This window comes from Enhydra lutris, unplaced genomic scaffold, assembly GCF_002288905.1.
Source record: "Enhydra lutris kenyoni isolate GAN:26980312 unplaced genomic scaffold, ASM228890v2 scaffoldscaffold17, whole genome shotgun sequence".
NCBI classification, from domain to species: Eukaryota; Metazoa; Chordata; class Mammalia; order Carnivora; family Mustelidae; genus Enhydra; species Enhydra lutris.
This window is the reverse complement of record NW_019154101.1, coordinates 8,757,467-8,778,982: the sequence shown is the minus strand read 5'-3', so window position 1 is coordinate 8,778,982 and position 21,516 is coordinate 8,757,467. Positions and strand designations below refer to the sequence as shown.

The window sequence follows — 21,516 nt, the reverse complement described above, 5'->3', positions numbered from 1 at the left end:
TACCACCAGACTTCGTCAATTCTTAACGTTTCGTCAAAATCATTCTAGAATTCATTTTAACAAATAAAGCAGTGCTTATGTAACTGGAGCCCCTCATTCCTATTTCTTTTCTGTCTCTTGAGGTGATCACTGTACTGCATTTCATCGGGAGCATTTCCCTGCATGTTTTCATATGTTTACTCCATCTTTATGGATTAAACTATAAATAATATATGGTATCATTCTGCATGCTTTAAACGTTACCATGCTGCATGGAATGGTAACTTGCTTTTTTCTTCCTCACATTAGGTTTTTGGGATTATGTATCCTGCTTCATGTGGCTCTAGTTCATTAATTTGCATGGAAATATACTATTTCGGTGAAGGAATATATCACAATTTATCCATGTCTCCTGTCGATGGACATTGAGGCTTCTTCCTCTTGCTATTACAAACAGTGTTGCTATTAACACTATAAATCTCTGGGCACATATGTGAGTTTCGCTATAGGAGGTGCTTAGAAATAAAATTGTGTGGTTGTAGAGTATGTACATCTTCTCTTTAGTATATATTGTTAAACTGCTCTTCAGAGCCATTTTATAAACCCACATTCTGCATAAGCAATATATACAAGTTCCTGTTTCCCCACATTTACTTCACTACATATGTAGTATTGACAGACGCTTTAATCTTGCCAGTCCAGAAGGTGTAAAATTGTACCTCATTTAGTTCTAATCTGCATTTTCTGATTATTAGGGAGGTTGATCATCTTTGCACATGTATATTGGCTGTTTGGGTTTCCTCTTCTGTGAATTACTTATTTATATTCTTGCTCATATTTCAATTGTCTTGTTTTTCTCTTCCTTGTTGGTCTGCTGGCTTCTTTATATATGAATCCTTTGTTAATTTTATGCAAGGTACATGTTTTTTCCCAATCTATTCCATGTTTTTCATTTTTTCAAAGATTTTATTTATTTAATTGTCAGAGAGAGAGATTGAGAGTACAAACAGGGGGAGTGACAGGCAGAGGAAGACGGAGAAACAGGCTCCCCACTGAGCAGGGAGCCTGATGTGGGCCTCTATCCCAGGACCCTAAGATCATGACCTGAGCCAAAGGTACACGCTCAACCAACTGAGCCACCCAGGTGTTCTGCTTTTTGTGGTGTTCTTTCTGTTAAGTAAAGATTTTAAATTTCAATATAATTTTATTATCAACTTCTTCCACTATGAGTTGTATTTTTGTGTCTTTTAAAATCCATTTTACCTAAAACCATAAGAATATTTTCCTATATGTTCTTATAAAAGTTTTAAAGCTTTGCTTTTCATATTTAGGCTTTTGTTTTGTATAAAGTATGAGGTATGTATCTAATTTCGCTTTTTATATGGTTAACCATGTAAGATTTGCTATTATAATTTTGTTATATAACATGTTTCTACATATAAATGTGTCTTTTTCTTGGGCTCTTGGTTAAAAACATTTATGTACTTGACTATACATGCAGAAATACTATGCTATTTTAATTATTATAGCTTATGAAATTTTGACATTAAGATAGAATAAGCCCCCACCATTTTATTCTTTTCCAAAATAGATATGGCTATTCTTGGTCATTTGTTCTCTTGTAGAAGTTTGAGACACAGCTTATAAAATTCCACCAAAGGTCCTCCTCAATTTTTAACTAGAAATAAATTTGATTAAAAGGGCAATTTGGGGGGCACCTGGGTGGCATAGCTGGTTAAGTATCCGCCTTCGGCTCAGGTCATGTTCCAGGGGCCTGGGATAGAGCCCCACATTGGGCTCTCTGCTCAGTGGGGAGCCTGTTGTTCCCTCTTTCTCTGCCTGTTGCTCCCCCTGTCTGTGCTCTCTCACAGTCAAATAAATAAATCTTTTTTAAAAAAGGGTCATTTGGTAAGACTTATCAAATTAGTAATGTTGAATCATCTCATCCACAAACATAATATGATTTCCACTGATTCCTTTCAATAAAGATTTACCATGTTCTCTATAAACATATGTTTAATCAGATTTTCCCCTAGATTGTTAGTTTTTGTTGCTATTATTTTTTTCATTTTATTTCTATTCAGTATTCCAAAATTCATTGTTTATGCACCACACCCAGTGCTCCAGGCAATAGGTGCCCTCCATAATACTCACCACTAGGCTCACCTATCCCTCCGACCCCCTCCCCTCCAAAACCCTCAGTTTGTTTCTCAGACTCCACAGTCTCTCATAGTTTGTCTCACCCTCCGATTTCCCCCATCTCACTTCTCCTCTCCATCTCCCCATGTCCTCCGTGTTATTCCTTATGCTCCACAAGTAAGTGAAACCATATGATAATTGACTCTCTCTGCTTGACTTATTTCACTCAGCATAATCTCTTCCAGTCACATCCATATTGATGTAAGTCGGGTATTCATCCTTTCTGATGGAGGCATAAAACTCCATTGTATATATGGGCCATATCTTCTTTATCCATTCGTCTGTTGAAGGGCATCTTGGCTCTTTCCACAGTTTGGTGACTGCGGCCATTGCCGCTATGAACATTGGGGTACAGATGGCCCTTCTTTTCACTACATCTGTATCTTTGGGGTAAATACCCAGTAGTGCAATGGCAGGGTCATAGGGAAGCTCTATTTTTAATTTTTTGAGGAATGTCCACACAGTTTTCCAAAGTGGCTGCACCAACTTGCATTTCCACCAACACTGTAAGAGGGTTCCCCTTTCTCCACATCCTCTCCAACACATGTTGTTTATTGTCTTGTTAATTTTGGCCATTCTAACTGGTGTAAGGTGGTATCTCAATGTGGTTTTTTTTTTTCAATGTGGTTTTGATTTGAATCTCCCTGATGCCTAATGATGGTGAACATTTTTTCATGTGTCTGTTAGCCATTTTTATGTCTTCTTTGGAGAAGTGTCTGTTCATGTCTTCTGCCCAGTTTTTGAGGTGATGATCTCTTTAGTATGTGTTGAGTTTGAGGAGTTCTTTATAGGTCTTGGATATCAGCCCTTTGTCTGTAGTGTCATTTGCGAATATCTTCTCCCATTCTGTGGGTTGCCTCTTTGTTTTGTTGACTGTTTCCTTTGTTGTGCAGAAACTTCTGATCTTGATGAAGTCCCAAAAGTTTCTTTTTGCTTTTGTTTCCTTTGCCTTTGGAGACATGTCTTGAAAGAAGTTGCTGTGGCCAATGTCGAAGAGATTATTACGTATGTTCTCCTCTAGGATTTTGATAGATTCCTGCCTCACGTTGAGGTCTTTTATCCATTTTGAGTTTATCTTTGTATATGGTGTAAGAGAATTGCTGAGTTTCATTCTTCTACACATAGCTGTCCAATTTTCCCAGCACCATTTATTGAAGAAACTGTCTTCTTTCTATTCGACATTCTTTCCTGCTTTGTCGCAGATTATTTGACTGTAGAGTTGTGGGTCCATATCTGGGCTTTCTACTCTGTTCCACTGGCCTATGTGTCTGTTTTTGTGCCAGTACCATGCTGTCTTGGTGATCACAGCTTTGTAGTAAAGCTTGAAATCTGGCAACATGGTGCCCCCAGTTTTGTTTTTCTTTTTCAACATTTCCTTAGCAACTTGGGTTCTCTTCTGATTTCATACAAATTTTAGGATTGTTTGTTCCAGCATTTTGAAAAATGCCAGTGGAATTCAGATCGGGATGGTTTTGAAAGTATAGATTGCTCTAGGTAGTATAGACACTGTAACAATGTTTTTTCTTCCAATCCATGAGCACGGAATGCTCTTCCATCTTTTTGTGTCTTCAATTTCTTTCATGAGTGTTCTGTAGTTCCTCGAGTACAGATCCTTTACCTCTTTAGTTAGGGCTATTCCCAGGTATCTTATGGTTCTTGGTGTTATTGTAAATGGAATTGATTCTCTAATTTCCCTTTCTATATTTTCATTGTTAGTGTATAAGAAAGCAACTGATTTCTGTACATTGATTTTGTATCCTGCCACATTGCTGAATTGCTGTATGAGTTCTAGTAGTTTGGGGATGGAGTCTTTTGGGTTTTCCATATAAAGTATCATGTCATCTGCGGAAAGAGAGAGTTTGACTTCTTCATTGCCAATTTGAATACCTTTTATTTCTTTTTGTTGTCTGATTGCTGTTGCTAGGACTTCTAGTACTATGTTGAATAACGGTGGTGAGAGTGGGCATCCTTGTCGTGTTTCTGATCTCAAAGGGAAGGCTGTCAGCTTTTCCCCACTGAGGATGATATTCACTGTGGGTTTTTCATAGACAGATTTATGAAGTTGAGGAATGTTCCCTCTATCCCTATAGTTTGAATCGTTTTAATTAGGAACGGATGTTGTATCTTGTCAAATGCTTTTTCTGCATCAATTGAGAGGACCATGTGGTTCTTCGCTCTTCTCTTATTGATTTGTTCTATCACATTGATTGATTTGTGAATGTTGAACCACCCTTGCATCCCATGGATTTTTGTTGCTACTACTAATGAAATTTTTGTCAAATTGTATTTTCTAATTGTTAGCTTTTCATTTATAGGAAGGCAATTAATTTTTATGTATGGATTATGTACCAAATAATTTTCTGAACATTGTTTGGTTCTGTTTATCATTAAATATTTTTAGGTGTTCAATATAAGCAATCAAATTGTTTGCAAGTAATGACAAATGTTTCCTTCTTTTCAAATCCTCATACCTTTTTTTTTTTTTTAAATTGTCTCTTCCCTAGCTAGAACTTCCAAGTATAATGCTTCAGACATTCATTCTTATCTTATTCCTTCTAACATTTCACCTTTAAAATGTTTGCTGTAGTTTTTGGTTGATACCCTTAATCACTTTAAGGCTGTTCACTGATATTTATAGTTTGATGAGTCTTTTCAAACTATGGATGAATGTTTAATGTTAAAAATATCTCTTCTGCATCTAGTGATGTGAGCATATAATTTTTCTCTTTTTAACTGTGAATGTTATGAATCACCTTCATTCATGTGACTTCTTTTTTAGTATGAACTACTTCAAATATACAAAAAGATATATAAAGGGTATCTTGTAAACCCACTACTTAGCTTAAGTGAACACCAATATACCTACTATGTAGCTTAAGAAATAAAACATTACAGATGCTTTTGAAGCCTGAACCTCTGTATAGCTTTCTCTAAATAAATCTCTTGTTACCATTACCTAAAATTTGGTGTTTATTTTTCCCATGGCTCTTTTCTTTTATTATATACACTAAAATGTTTTCTAATGACACATTATCTTTCAATTCCCAAAATAAACCCAACTAGCTCATGATACCACATATTAATAATCACAATGCAAATTTCCTAAAACAAGAATTGGCAAACTGAATTAAACTTATATTCCTCCTTCAATATTTGGTAAACTTAAAAACAACATGGAGTCTGCTCCATCCTTCCTTTCTTCCTGTCTTTTTTCTCTCCCTCCCTCTTCCCCTCCTTCCCCCCTTTCCTCCATTCTTTCCTTCCTCTTTCTCTTTTTCCCTTTGTCTTTCTCTCCCTTTGGTACCTCTGTTATTACTAAATCTATTTAATAGTCATATTCATGTTTTTAAAAATTCTTCTTAAAAATTAAAATAATAAATTCTTCTTGCATTAGCTTCAATGTTGTTTTTTAAAGGAAATTGTCCATTTTTGCTTTTAAATTTACTGCAATAAAGTCATTCAAAATACCTTATTATTATTTTAAGCTATCTGTTGTATCTATGGTTAAGTCCTCTTTTCATTCCAAATACTGTGTCGATTTCTGCCTTCTTTATTCCTTTCTTCATTAATCTTTCCAGAGATTTGTTCATTTCATTAATAGATTAAAAGTCAACTTCAGTTTTCGTTACTCCTTTCTACTGTATCTTTGCTTTGGGTTTTGTTTTTGCTCATTTTTACACTTTTTAATTTCTGTCTTTCTACTCTTTTGGATTTATTTTAGTGCTTATTTTTCTAACTTCTTGGCTTGGGGTCCACTAGACCAAGGGAGTTTGTAAATTTGAACTTTGAACTCATGGGAAGCAGAGGCTTAGGATTTAAAACTTCCAGAGAAACCAACTTTTGCTCCACCTGAAGCCCAGGCTAAGGCAGATAAGCTTCCCTAGCATCTCCCTATGCTAGTGGGCAGATTTTTTCCTTTTTGGTTCACCCTTTCACTGGTTTCATATTGAGAAGCAGAGAACATATGTCCATCACATCTTCCAAGGTTCCAGGGCTCCATATTTGATGGCTTTCTTATAATTCCCTTCATCCCTCTACTCCAGGACAACTGCAGCCTCAGCTTGGTTTCTGAGCCCTGGAGAATTCCCTTCACTCATTCAACCTCAGACATACATTTCAAAAGTACTTGTTAAATTTTATATATAGGTATGGTTTCTATTATCTCTGCCATATTGACAGGACCAGAAGTTCCAAAGAATGGGACACTGAGTATTTTGAACATGTCAGTCCTCCTAGAGTTTCATTTAAATGCACAGGATTGAGTGGGTTTTGGTTATTTGCTTTTCAAAAACATGGTCAGAATCATCCAGCTCTGCACAGTGAAAATCCTCAGACAGGAACTATGTGAGTCATTCATTTGTATCTCCTCCCCCTCACCCCCAAATTAATATTGATGTCATATTTTCTACTCTGCTAAGGCATTCAAAGTCAAATCTAACAACCAAATTAACTTCTGTCACTGAGCAGAAATCTCAAAACTAAGCCAACTTTCGTGATTTTGAGATTATTACAATCATACCTCCCATCAAATTACTGTAGAAACTTTGGAATGAGAGCCATCCATAGAAGATTTTGGCCCATGCTGAGTCACCACAGACTCTGGCCTCTTTACAATTCTTTTATCACCTTGTCTTACTGAGACTTGTAAAGAAAGCAAGTCAAAACCCTGGTGATCCTGATCTTAGAGGGCTGGTTTCACGTGTGCCATTAGATTCTGAGAGCAATATATTGGGAATCCCATCCAAATTGTGTTTTGGGTGGTTTTGAGGACAAATTTGCAATTGTCACCTGTGCTTCAGAAAAGCTCTCTCCATAAAGTCATGAATAGTAATGTCAGTTTTTTGAAGCCATTATAAAAGAGAACAGGAGATAACACTTATCAATTATAGATTGTTCTGCACCAGAAGATCTCTCTCTCTCTCTCTATATATATATATATATATATAGATAGATATATATAGATATATCTATCTATATATATATAAAACAAATCTTATTTTATTTCTTATTTAGATTCAATAAGCCAACATATAGTAGTACATCATTAGTTTCAGATATAATGTTCAATAATTTATCGGTTGCATGTAACATCCAGTGTTCATCAGCTCATCACCTCACAAATGAAACTGGACCGTTTTCTTACAACATACACAAAGATAAACTCAAAATGGATGAAAGACCTAAATGTGAGGCAGAAATCTATTAAAATCCTAGAGGAGAACATAGGCAGCAACCTCTTTGACCTCAGCTGTAGCAACTTCTTGCTAGACACATCTCCAAAGGCAAGGGAAACAAAAGGAAAAATGAACTATTGGGACTTCATTGAGATAAAAAGCTTCTGCACAGCGAAGGAAATAGTCAACAAAACTAAGAGGCAACCCACAGAATGGGAGAAGATATTTGCAAATGATATATTAGATAAAGGGCTGGTATCCAATATCTATAAAGAACTTATCAAACTCAACACCCAGAAAACAAATAATCCAATCAAGAAATGGGCAGAAGACCGGAACAGTCATTTCTCCAAAGAAGACATAGAAATGGCCAACAGACCCATGAAAAAACACTCAGTGTCACTTGGCACCAGGGAAATATAAATCAAAACCACAATGAGATACCCTACACCAGTCAGAATGGCTAAAATTAACAAGGAAGACCTCAATATTTATTCAATTAACAGCTGTCAGCTTTGGTTCAGATTTCTCTTTTCTTTACATTTTTTGTAGTCCTACATCAAACACATGACAATGTTCACCTTTCTGCACATTCCTCAAGTAACTTCAAAGTCTCTCTAGCCAAACTTAAAGAAAAAAAAACCCTCCAGCATTTAATATGTTCATTTTCCTTCAATTACGCTCTAATTTTTGTCTTCAGGCTAATGATTCATGGCTGTCTTTCTCAGGCTGCTCTGTGATGCAACAGGGCTGTTTGCTGGGGAGGTGAGGAGGGCAGAAGAATTCGTCCTATGTGTTTCCTTCCACTTGACTCAAGCCTTCGAATTCCAACTCCTTCTTCCAGTGGGGGCACTGTGTGTTGCAGGTGTCTGAGCAGGGTCTGTGCTGGAAAGAGACCCTGCCTCACCCACTTGGTTTCTCCAGAGATTTCCATCTGGAAGCTCAAGCTCCTGAGACAAGCAGGGTAAAACAAATAACCCCACTATTCTTTTAACCTCCTTTGTCTCTATACTTCAGCACAATGATTTCAGGGAGACAGGGCAAACAATCAGAAGGAAATAATTAATATGGGTAACAGTGAATTTAGAGGGTTATTATTATTATTTTGGAATTTGAGGAATTTATAAATGAAGCTCTGTTGGTGAGATTTCACACCCTTTTTATAACGCATACTGCTAAGCCTACACCAGCTTATGTTCTAGAGAAAATTTTTAAAAACTGAGTGATCTGGAAAGTAATATAATCTTAATTTGGGAATGTATAAAATTAAAATATTTTATTTCTACATTTTCAATGTTGGCATAAGTTGATTTCATGTTGTATTTCATTTAGAGAAGAGTAACAAAATAGAGAAAAAACATCTGCATTTAAAATGAGGATCTGAGTCATGGAACTTGCAAATATTTTTGCTTTAAAAAAGCACTCTGATAGGAGTGCCTAGGTGGCTCAGATGGTTAAGCATCTGCCTTTGGCTTAGGTTGTAATCCCCAGGTCCTGGGATGGAGCCCCACATCGGCTCCCAGCTCAGCGGGGAGTCTGCTTCTCCCTCTCCCTCTGGCTCTCCCCCTGCTTGTGCTCTATCTCTGTCTCTGTACCTCTCTCAAATGAATAAATAAAAAAATAAAAATAACAAATAAATAAATAAGTAAATAAGTACTCTGATAAAGCAGGATTCATTGTTATACAACTAGAAGTTTAGCTATTTTTCCATGGGCCCAACTAATGATTAAGTTTTTTAAAGATTCGTTTATTTATTTTGAGAGAGATAGAAAGTGAGGGAGCAGGAGGAGGGGCAGAGGGAGAGGGAGACAGAGAATCTTAAGCATACTCCCCACTGAGCATGGAGCCCAACATAGGACTCAATCCCGTAACCCTGAGATCATGACCTGAGCCGAAATCAAGAGTTAGATGCCTAACAGACAGAGCCACCCAGGGACCCCACTGATTAATTTTTTCTAATCTCTAAAATAAGCGGCAGGGCAGTTGTACAAAATATGGTTTTACTTAATAACCATTAGAACTTCATTTTCTTCTGTTAGCTTTTATAGAAGATGGTCTATTTTTATTATTATCTCTAGAAACTTCAACTCATGTTTTCTGAAAGTCTACCACCTGCATGTAAATAGAACTGGCCCTGACCAAGTCCCATGCATCTTCAGGACTCACAGCACTATCTCAGGAGCGGACTGAGGGGACTGCAGCTGGCAGGTCCTTGCGTCAGACCGTCTGTACCTAAATCCTGGCTCTGCCACTTATGGGGGCTGTGACTCTCAGCAAGTTAGTTAACATTTCTGTGCCTCAGTTTTGTCATCTGTAAAGCAGGGATGGAGATGACATCTACTTATAAACTTGTTGTGAGAATTCAATCAATTAATATTTTTCTAATACTTAGAACACTGCCTGGTATGAAGGATGTGCCTCTTGAGTTTTATTAATCTTTAATCCACTTTGATTTTTCTTCCAACCTAGTAAGTTCAAAGTTGCTTACCAATCTGGGATCGATTTCTTCATTAAGAACAGCTTCATTCTTTATGAGTGCCACTCGTTGTGCAAATCTGCATGTAGATATCGACTCCTATAAAGCAAAATAACTCCTTAAAATGTTATGGCTTAGAAAGATAACCCTTTATTTTTGTTCACAGAAGAAAGAAGCACATCTAAAGAGTGATGAGTATAAAACACAACAAGGGACCATGCCTCCAAATGAGGAAGCTTTGCTCTAGAACATCAGTTTAATTAAAATTTTATTTTGGCCTAATAAAATGATCCATGCTAAACATGTGGGAGATCATGAGGTCCTACATGGCAACTTATGTACTTTTCAACTCCTGATCTATAAAACCGGAGCCCCATATAGAAATTATAATTATAGCAGATACTATTATAACCCACAAACTTGAATGACTACAAAATAAACATTTGTAACAGGCCAGAAAGAGGCTTTGCAAGACATCTTAGAATGCACTTAGGAGTTGGCCTCATTTTGGAAGACATCCTGTCACTTCTTATTTTCCTCTTCTAGAGAAATTCTGGATCCCAAGAATTGGACTGCAATGCATAAAACATGAAGTTGAGTCTAAAGCAACACAGGAAAGTCAGTCAGTAGCCAGGCCTTGATAAAGTATCCTATAGACTGCACTCAGTGACAGGTCTAGGGACATGTCCTAGAGATGAAGGTATCTTAGTAATCAAGAGCTAAACAGAAAAGCAGCTAATGGGTCTCCTCTCTCATATCCTCTGGCCAAGATAACTAACCCAGCAGCAGGCTTCCCAAAATCTGTATCTGAGCCTTCTTCCCACCATCCTGGACTGTGTGAAGTCCATTCTCAAATGGGGGTAATTATAATGCTGGCAAAGCAGCCAAAGCTGTGAACTCTGCAGGGTGTTTACATCTCAAAGCATACCCCAACCTGGCTGAAAAGATGGAAATCTGCCCAGGACCTTCAGCGCCATCTCAGAAACTGGCTACAGAAACTCAGACTGAGATCTCCAGAAAGAACCAACGTACGTCGATATTCCTTTTCTCTAAAGAGAGAGTTGCAATCATGGTTGTCATGCAGTTCCCTCCCAAACTGTCTCTTAGGACACTGGTCATCATGGAGTTCCTGTAGGGAATGTGTGCACGGTGTTTTTCAGAAAGAGCAATGATCACCTGTGGTGTGGCAGAAAAATAATGGCATTAGATTAGCAGAAAATGCACATCTCACATTCAGCTAAGATGCAACTGCAGTGAAAATTCAAACAGAAATCATAACTGAATGCAGGGTGACATCTAAAACCTGGGCTCAAAATAAATATTTTAACATGATTTGGTACACTAATGGTGAAGATGGAGGGAAGTGAACTTAACAAAAACATACCACTGTGAACACTGTAATTTTTGGATAGATGATATAACTTGGCATAAAAAAGGATACATTATTATCCTGTCTTTGGCCATTGGAATATTCATGTAAAACTCAAGAGTAAATCATGCCAGAGTTTTAAAATCCCCACCAAAATTGATTTCTTTGACCCATCTTCAAGGTAGAAGAGGCCGAGCAGTAAAGAAGAACTATGAGAGACAGCAGGGGTTAGTGATGGAGACCCAAGAATCTGGTATCACATTGTCCAGGTCTAAATTCTAGCCTTACTAGGGCATGTCACTCAACATCCCTGCCTCAATGTCCTCAAATGTAAAACTGAGAAAGGATAACAGCTACCTCACAGGGAGTTGGAGTGACTGAATTAAAATGCACAAATTTTGAGAAGCAGCCAGCTAGCTCAGTGCTGTCTGCATGGTTGCCACCATTCTAAGTGATGGGGGAAGTTTATGTTGGGTCAACTAAGGCTCGCTCATCTTACTCTTCACTTAATAGGAAGGTACTAGCTGGATGAAAGGCTGCTGCCCAAAGGGCTTCAGGGTTTTCCTGGGAAGATGAACCCAGTGCTAGGATGTCCATCCCAAGCATCAGGAACAAGGCACCCACAGATGTGACTTCAGAGGCATCATGAGGCCCTGACTCTTGAAAATACCTCGGCTAACACCTACCATTGTTCTAACCTTCCCTCCCCTCAGGTGTGTAATCAGAACTTCTTCTACCCTCTTGGTTTATAAAACAAAATTGTTTTCAAAGGCTGTTTGGGGCAAAAACACATAATACCACCTGCTTTAAATTCATGACCACAGATCTTATTATAAACTAAATATCCTCTGATCATTTCTCTCAAAAATTACTTCTCCAATCTCAGAAACGAGGCGTTCATATCTTATCCTTTTGTTTCAGACCTCCACCCAGCCTTCCCGCCCTGCCTTTAGTCTTAGCTGATGGTCACACACCCTTCCATTAGAAGGGAGCAGCCTGACCAGAACCATCTCTTGTGCCATCATTAAATGCCCCAAACACTCTGCCCTTCCTGTGTCACCAAATTGCTCCTTCTAAGGTCAGCCCCTCATCCTCTCCCTCTTCACCTCTCACTTACCTTGCTCCTACAATTACCCCTTTACTTCTGCCTCAATTTCTCTCTCTCACCTGGATCATTCCCATCCTGTGTGCCCACTAGTCTAAAAACTAAGATGGCTCTTGCTAAGGTTTTCAGCAATCCCCTGCTGTACCCAAAGTATTTATGGCCATCTTATTAGACTTCTGAGTCGAGTAAGTATTCAACACAGGTACTCTCTGCCTCCTTTTGGAAACACTTTATTCATTGGTAACCAGGACACCACATTTCCCTGGTTTTCATCTTTTCTCAAACATTAGTTAATGAATGCTTCCTTTCCTTCTTCCTAAGTTATAGACATTGGAATACTCCAGGGCTCAGTCCTTGATCCTCTTCTCTTTCTTATCTATACTCTCTCCCTATGGAATCTCATCCAATCCCCTTAAATACATATATACATATATATCCTGATATCTCCCCAATTTATACCATCAGCTTCCCCCTGAGCTGCTCTCTCTGTGGCAACCCTAAATCTCCACTTGAATGTCTATTCTTGACCTTCTCTCCCCTCTCCACACAAATCTGATTCTTTTCTGGGTTTTACCCATCATTACTGATGGCACCACCATCCACCTAATGGCTCAGGTCAAAACCCTGCACATCATCCTTATTTCCCCTCATTTCTGACATGTAATTCACCAGTGATTTCTATTAGTTTTACCTAAACGGCATGCCCAGAATTAGACCACTTTTCCCACTTCTTCTGTCACCACTCCAGGTCAAGCCTCCATCACCCCTTCCTTGGACAATTATACAAGGCTTTGACTTATCCTTGTTTCTCTTTTTGCCCGCCACACCCCTCACCTCCCTTTGATCTACTCTCTGCAGAGAAATCTTTATAAAATATAAGTTACTTCAAGTCACTTCACTGCTTACAACCTTCCCGTAGCTTCCTGAAACACCATAATGACCCAACTCCTGCATGATCTAGTCCCTGTCTACCTATCTGTCCTCATCTTCTATCGTGCTTTCCTTTCATAGCCCACATTGGTCTCGCTGTTCCTCCGCCATAACAAGACTGTCTCCACGTCACCACCTTTGAATTTGTTGTTCTTTTTACCTAGAATCTTCTTGCCCAGATTTTCATATAGCTTCCTATTTCACATCATTTAAATCTTTGCTCAAATCTTGTCTCCTCACAAGGGCTTTCACTAAACACCTTGTCAAATGTAACCCACCTATCTCCAGGATTTTAATCGATTTCACTTTTCTTCCTGTTCTTATCACTATTTGAAATTCTGTTCACTTATTTACCTTTTTTAAATCTGCTTCTTCACTTGGTTTACAGCTTCATTAGGCCAGAGACTTTGTTTCTCTCATTCACAACTCTACCCCACCATCTAGAGCAGTGTCTGGCCCCCAGTCTATGGGGCAGAAACTACATTGTCTTTTTACTCCATTCTCAGGATAACCCCCATTCTAGTTTCACTCACTATGAAATTACACTTCCTAGTATCTCTTATAACTCAACGTTCTATGTGAGACCTAGCTCCATCAAAAGGACGCCTTGTGTGGGGCTGGGAGGTGAGTGATGAGAGGTGGTAGCCACAAAGAGGAAGATCAGATATATAGGAGAGTGTGGTGGTGAAGGCATCTGGTTCCTCCGAGGTAGCTGCAACAAACTTCTGGAATCCGGGACTTACTGTCCTGGGTGCCAAGGGCGGAGTTCTGAATTACCAAGAGCAGTTCAGTGCTGTGGCTAGACTGTCTCCTGTTTGCTCTGCTCTAGGCTGTGTAGTATCTAAGCCAAGTTTTCTAACTTTTCTTGAGGTTCTTTATGTTTAATGAACTCTACATTGCTTAAATCAGCTACAGTAGGGTTTCTGGTTTATGATAAAGAAATCTGACAAGTACAACATGTGTTCGAAACCGTTATGTGAAATGAACAAATAAATGAGTAGATTAATTAGCTTCGCCTAGGAAGATAGTGCAAGGGTCAACAGTATGGAGTGAGATTTGGTGGAACTGAGTTGCAGTGTAATTGGAAAGGAAGTAGGGAACATGGCAGACCCAAGTCTGAGTGGCAAGGTGGTAGCAGGGAATGCTAAGCAGAACTCCAGACCCTCAGAGCCAAGAGGGCAAAGGAAATACCTCTAATAATCAAGGCAGGCCCAAATACCAAGCCAGACCAAAGAGGGGTTGGTCTGATAGATGTGTGGAGAGGGTGGCATAACTGCTTATGAATCATAATTAAGTGTCTGACAATGTTCTAAGTACTTTGAAATTCTTTCATAAAACAAATGTCACTATTTTTTTCCTGCTCCAGGAAACAATATTAATACCTCTTCTGTTCAGCAGCTTTATGACAACTTAGGTGACATAAAAGAGACTATGCTTATTAAGCTTACCGCTGATAGTAAATTCAATGGGGTTAGTTAATTTGCTATTGGTTGCAGTAACAGAAAATGTAACCCAAACTGGATTTAATCATAAGGGAAATTTATTGGCCCATGTATCTATAATAGGAAAGGTTTTAGGTTACACATAACCCAAAAGGTCAGGGCTACCACCAAGGATTTAGTTTTCACCAATATCTCTGCTCTACCTTCTACGTTGTAGAAGTCTGCCTCTCTTCACGGCCACAGGATGGCTGCCAAATATCCTTATTTATAACTGATGTGAGAAAGTTCTCTAATCATTAAATATATACCCTGAGCTTCCCTAGGAACCAGCTTGGGTCATAGGCCCATCTCTGAACCAATCACTACAGTCAAGGCTCCAGTTGGTTTAGACTAGTCAAGGTCTACTCTTGGAGCTGGGATGGGCTCATGGCTGCTACTCCTGCAGAGAATGTTGTAGAGGAAATTCCAATGCCATTTCCAGAAATGGTTCTAAAATGGTTCAAGAGAATAATTAAAATTCCAAATGTGATTATGGATTGGAAAGCATGGTCTTTAAAAATGGGAAAAATGAAAGCAGTTCATAATAAAAGAACGAACCCAGGACTTAGAGGCAGAATCTAGCTGCCCCACTTGTGCAATTTTAGACAGATCTCTTAAGTTTATTAGTCTCTGTTTCCTCACCTGTAAAAGTAGGATTAGAATACCTGCCTATCTCACAGAAATGTTTTAAAGATGAATAGAGATTGTTTCTGGGATAGTAAAACAAAATGCACTCCATATAGCAGGGATATCCAGGCTATGTTCTTTAGGATCCCTCTGGACACTTGCTACAGCCATATAAAGCTAGTCCTGGGCCATTTCTCTAACAGAGGGCCCTGAAAAGGCACCTTCTCAGCTCTAAAGGAGCCTGGGAGTATCAGAATAAGTCTAGACCCCTTGGAGAAGATATAGATCTTCAGAGTGACCCAGAAATGGCTGGTATTCGGGAAAGAGGCAAAGGTGGATTATTCTTTATGGGGCTGCTTTGGGCTCTCTAAATTGGGCCAGAATCAAATGATGTGAATGGCACAAGCTAAGGAGATAGTTACACAACCTGGATTTTTTTTTTTAAAGATTTTTATTTGTTTATTTGACAGACCACAAGGAGGCAGAGAGGCAGGCAGAGAGAGAGAGAGAGAGAGAGAGAGGAGGAGGCAGGCTTCTTGCTGAGCAGAGAGCCCGATGCGGGGCTCGATCCCAGGACCCCGGGATCATGACCTGAGCCGAAGGCAGAAGCTTTAACCACTGAGCCACCCAGGCACCCCCAACCTGGATTTTTAAAAAATGTTTACTCCCATTTGGGATTTCATACATAAATATAACAAAATGTTCCTGAAGACATTCATTAAGCAATAAAGAATGGAAATTCACATTATACTTAATATCTCCAAGTACCTAGAAACTATTCTTAGAATCAGTCACTCAGATTACTATTTAATGAATTAAAGAGATTTTCTTTTAAAGAGCTCAGAAGCACATGGAAAATTATCCTCTGAAAACTGACAATGATTTGGAGTGGTTACAACTGTCATTGGCAGCGTTCGTTTTTCTCCTCAACACACACATTCAGTGGAAGCCAAGTGGAAACTGAAACTCTGAAGAAATCCTGCTTATGGTGGATAACTGGTTGAAGGGAACCCGGATTCTGATTTCTGTAAAGGCAGAGAGCAAACACACTGTTCCCAGTGGTTTCTCACTTGATGTTTGGGCTGACAGAGACCAAAGGTCACACCAGGAGCACTCGGTGAGGCTAACGGTTAGAACAAGTATGCATGTCCCCTTCCTTTTCTTCCATGCACTTAATTTCTAGGGCCGAAATGCACCCTGTTATTGTGGCTTAAAATGTTTTCGAGGAGACTTTTTGGAAAGAGTACCGCATACACAAGGAAAACTCCAAAACCAACAATACTCTGACAAACAGAAATTTATTTACTGATAAGCACAGTAAGGGGCACGCAACTCAGAAAGGCTGTAAGCTGCGAGCAGATGTAAGGCCCACAAATGATGGCCAGAAGGGCAGTGACAGTTCTGCATGGAATTTCTATAACCAACATGGGCTAATAAGTGTAAGAGAGGTTACCAAACTATTTCCTAGGACATCTCCATCTATATACTGAAACTAAGATGGAGAGGATGTAATTAATTACAAACATTTACGTGAGTTGCTAATACAGCATTTATCTGACCGTATGGAAGGATCTTGCTCCTTCACTAGATAACATGATAGCACCATTTCTCAATGATGCATTTATCCTCATTGCCTGACATAATTCAAGCACTTCACAGACACTTCGTTACAGTTTGTTGAATGAATGAGTGAATGAATGAATGAATGCAGTTAAACTAAAGTGTGTTATACTTCCAGTCTCGTTAGCCACATAATCAAGTCCTGCATAAAGAAAACCTAGGTATAAAAATCCTTGAATTCCATTATTTTATTAATAGTATCTGCTCCCTCTTTTTATTACTCTTATTCCCTTGTACTCGTTGGTTCTCCCTCACTTATCTCTTTCTGTGTGAAATTCCAAAATTTCTCTATGACCCACCTATTTCCTTATTTGCCACAACTCCTAGATTTACTCAACCCCACATATCTATGCCCATACCTGTAGTTTTCCATATTTCTGTCCCTCTTTCCTCTGATGCTAATCTTCCCCCCTTCTCTCTCTGTTATCTTATGCTATAACCTCTAGGAAGACACTTGTAGAGTTGTGTAAGTAGTTAACAGCTAGAGTCGTGCATTGGGTACATATGAAACTGATAGTTGACATTCAGAAAGCCAAAGGTCAATGACATGTGAGTATTGCTGTGGCCCTGGCTAAACTGAGCCACCTGGACTGGAGCTAAGGGCTAATGGACTCCCAGTTCCCACTGTCTGACATGCTCTAACCCCAGATCTGCCTGGTTCTCTCCTACTTGTTCTTTGAGTCTCTGTTTAATATCAGCCCTGAGAGAACTTTCATTCCCTTTGCCCTGCTCAGCCTAAGTCCAGTCCCCCATTATAAGCTCTCCTCACCCGTTGGCCTTTCTCTGCACAACTCACCTGGATAACAGCCAAGTATTTAATGACTATTTATTCCATGCACATCTCCCTGAACCGGCCCCTGAGACCTTTGGTGCAAGGACCATTTCTACTTTGCTTAGCACTATGCTCCAGTGCCTGGCATAGTCCTCAGCATGATTCTGCTCCTTATAAATGTTCGTTAAGTACATAAATTCATTATACAGAAAATCAAGTGCATAGAGCCACCAAGATTACTCACATGAGGCTGATGTTACAAGAATTTTGAAGAGAAGAGATGTGGGGAGAGGAAGAGTTTTAATGAGAAGTAGCAGCTTGCAAAGTTTGTATAGAATGAAGGGAGAGGATTAGGGGCAGAATGTTTTCCTTGAGTGATAACAATTGGTGGAAATTCTGATTTAACTAATGAATATAATTTTGTATGAACAGATGGGCATAATGGGAGTTAAAGCAGACAGTGCTACCATCAGAAACAACTAGGAATATTTCTTTGAAATAAAGCACTTTGAATACAGTCCATTATGTTTTCATATCAGGGTTTTATAAGTGTTCAATTAAGAGAAAGCTCTGTTAAGCAAAAGTACTTACTTAATATTTGAGCAAGAACAGCTAGGGAAGGCTGAGTCTTGTCAGAAACACTAAAATCATCTGAACACATGCAGGCCATTAATCTCTGGGTCCTGCCTTACTGGGGTTCATTTAGTCAGAGCCTAACTGCAGGCACCTTGTTCAGATACAGCTCCCTTAGGTTTCTCTCAATATGCTTTCTCAGCCAACTTGACCATTAGAAGCATTTAACATCAGGACAATATCAGTCTCAAAAGGGTTCATTAGGCAGTAAAAGAAAAGAGGGGGGAGTTCTGTTTGTTTTTTCAAATCTTTTAGCCTCCAACACTCATTAGCAAGTCCTTCTGCCTTGCCAATATACTCTGTACTTCTCCACTCCAGTTTTTGATCATGTTTCTCTTTTTTTTGTCCCCCTTAGAATTTGGAAGTAGTTGCCATCTTTAACATTCAACTCACAGCACTTTACTCCTGGAGCTGAAAGAACTTGAGAAATCATGTAATTCAAAATGCTCATTTTAGGGGTGAGGATTTTTTTTTCTGGAAAATTTATTTAGCTAAATTCAGATGAGCTTTCTTTGCACTTGGGAGATAAATTCAGAAATCAAAAATAGAGCATACACTGGGGTAGACTGCAGTAAACTTGGGGTAAGGGCTGGAAGGGGAAGCTAAAGCAAAGAGAACCTTCATAGAATCACAATCACCAGCTAGATGAAGTCACCAGAAGCTAAAAAGCTATTAGTCATCTCTAAATTATGTTCCCACAACTAATCTACTAGCCTGAAAAGACAGGCCATGGGAGGCCATTTATAACCTATATTCACACCCATTACAGATTTTATAACAAAAACACTAAGGTATAGTGAGAAAAAACGTGGGCTTTGGAGCCAAGCAATTCAAGATTCAAATCCTCATCTCACTATTAACTGGTAACCTCAGGAAGGTCTCAGGAAGACTCGGGTTTCAAAATATATAAAATGGGAATAATTAATACCCACAGAGTAGGGTTATTGCAAGGTTTAAATGAAATGGTATAGACAAAATGCTAGTAGCTACACAAATGTTCACAGCAGTATTATTCACAATAGCCAAAAGGTAGTGACAACCTAAGTATCCATTGATGACTGAATGGATAAACAAGACATGGCATGTGCAATAAGAAAACATTACTCAGCTTTACAGAGGAATGAAATTCAAACACATGTTAGAACACGGATGGACTTTGAAGACATTATCCTAAGTGACATACATCTGACTGAAAAGGACAAATATATGATTCCACTTATATGAACACCTAGAACAGGCAAGTTCATAGAGACAGAAAGTAGAATAAAGGTCACCAGGTACTGGGAAATGGGAAATGGAAAATTATTGTTTAATAAGTACAGAGTTTCTGATTGGGTTATGAAAAAGTTCTGGAAATAGATGGTGGTGATGGTTACACAACACTGTGAACTTAATGACACAGAACTGTACACTTGAAAATGATTAAAATGATGAAGTTTATATTATGAACATTTTACCAAAATAAAAGAAGAAAACAAAATAACAATGCTAGCAGAGTGCCTGATGCAAAGTCTATTAACAAATGGTAGATACAGTTACATCCCATTGTCCCCATTTTTACCTGTTCTAAGTAATGTAGGGACAAGTTGATATACTTGGCCTCAGTTAGAAGTTGGCCCCCTACTCCAGTCTTTGCAACTCGCTCTGAACCAGCCAGGTCAACCAAATGAAGTTTGGCACGCCGGACAGTTGCAGATCCTGGTTCCTTGCTTGATAAGTGAATAGTGAAAATGCAGTGGGATCGAGTTGAAGCCTGGTTCATTGGAGTCTATAAAATGAAATTGCAAAACAAAATTAATGTGAACACTGAGAATTTTTGCAGACTATCAAAAAGTTTAGATGTATGTCTCTAATGGTATGACTTTGAAGCCAATGCTGTCAAACTCAGCAAAAAGCTTGTAGCTGAGATCTCTTAAAGTGAGTTATTTTTAATATACTGTCTCTTGAATGACTGACAACAGATATGGGTGGGTTGATTCAGAAAGTGAGGAAAGAGTTCAAATGAAGTAAAGCATGAATCCTCTTACTAATACAGTAACTTCATTTCATTACGTGACCACAGTCCTTCAGTCCTTACCTTAACCTTGGCTAGCCATACTTGCAAATGTTCGATGGGAATGTCATGGGGAAAAAAGTGAAAATGGATGTACTGGAGGAATTCATTACACACTTGTAATAAACACAACCCACAGATGAGAATGCCCAGTATCACTGCTACTACCCAACAGTGAATGAGGATCCCAACCAATGCAATAAACAAGAAAAAGAAATACATTATGCTGAGTGAAATAAGTCAAGCAGAGAGAGTCAATTATCATATGGTTTCACTTATTTGTGGAGCATAACAAATAGCATGGAGGACAAGGGGAGTTAGAGAGGAGAAGGGAGTTGRGGGAAATTGGAAGGGGAGGTGAACCATGAGAGACTATGGACTCTGAAAAACAATCTGARGGKTTTGAAGVGGYGGGGGGGTGGGAGGTTGGGGGAACCAGGTGGTGGGTATTAGAGAGGGCACGGATTGCATGGAGCACTGGGTGTGGTGCAAAAACAAGGAATACTGTTATGCTGAAAATAAAAAATAAAAAAATAAAATAAAAAATTAAAAAAAAAAAATACAAAAAAAAAAAAAAAAGAAATACAAGTCATAGTGATAGGAAAAGAAGGGATTAAAACATAATTGTGTACAGAAATATGATGATATACATAGAAAATGCAAGAGCACATAGAAACCATTAAAAACTAAGAAGTTTAGCAAGGCTGCTGGATGCAAGATCAACATGCCAAATCAAGGAAGTTCTAATAACCCAGCAATAATTAAGCAGGAAATATAATATTACTCATAATGACCACAAAGACAATGAGATAACAGGAGATTAATCTTATAAAAAATGTGTGATTTGTTGGGAAATGATATTAAAAGATTCAAAAAGGAGCTACCTAAAGCAGTCTACACACTTAATGCAATTCCTATCAAAATACCACCCATTTTTTTCAAAGAAATGGAACAAATAATCCTAAAATTTATATGGAACCAGAAAAGACCTCGAATAGCCAAAGGAATATTGAAAAAGAAAGCCAAAGTTGGTGGCATCACAATTCCGGACTTCAAGCTCTATTACAAAGCTGTCATCATCAAGACAGCATGGTACTG

The 21,516-nt window shown here is 38.6% G+C and overlaps 1 protein-coding gene across 1 annotated transcript in view; it reads right to left on the bottom strand.

The window, feature by feature from the left end:
* Positions 1 to 21,516, bottom strand: part of LOC111147698 (kinesin family member 6) — a 458,201-nt gene that overhangs the window by 301,175 nt on the left and 135,510 nt on the right. The window contains exons 7-9 of the mRNA XM_022503930.1: positions 19,927 to 20,133; positions 10,861 to 11,004; positions 9,841 to 9,927 (exon numbers count right to left, since the gene is read on the bottom strand). Of these exons, the coding sequence (XP_022359638.1) occupies positions 9,841 to 9,927; positions 10,861 to 11,004; positions 19,927 to 20,133 (438 nt within the window). The remainder of the gene's footprint in view (positions 1 to 9,840; positions 9,928 to 10,860; positions 11,005 to 19,926; positions 20,134 to 21,516) is intronic.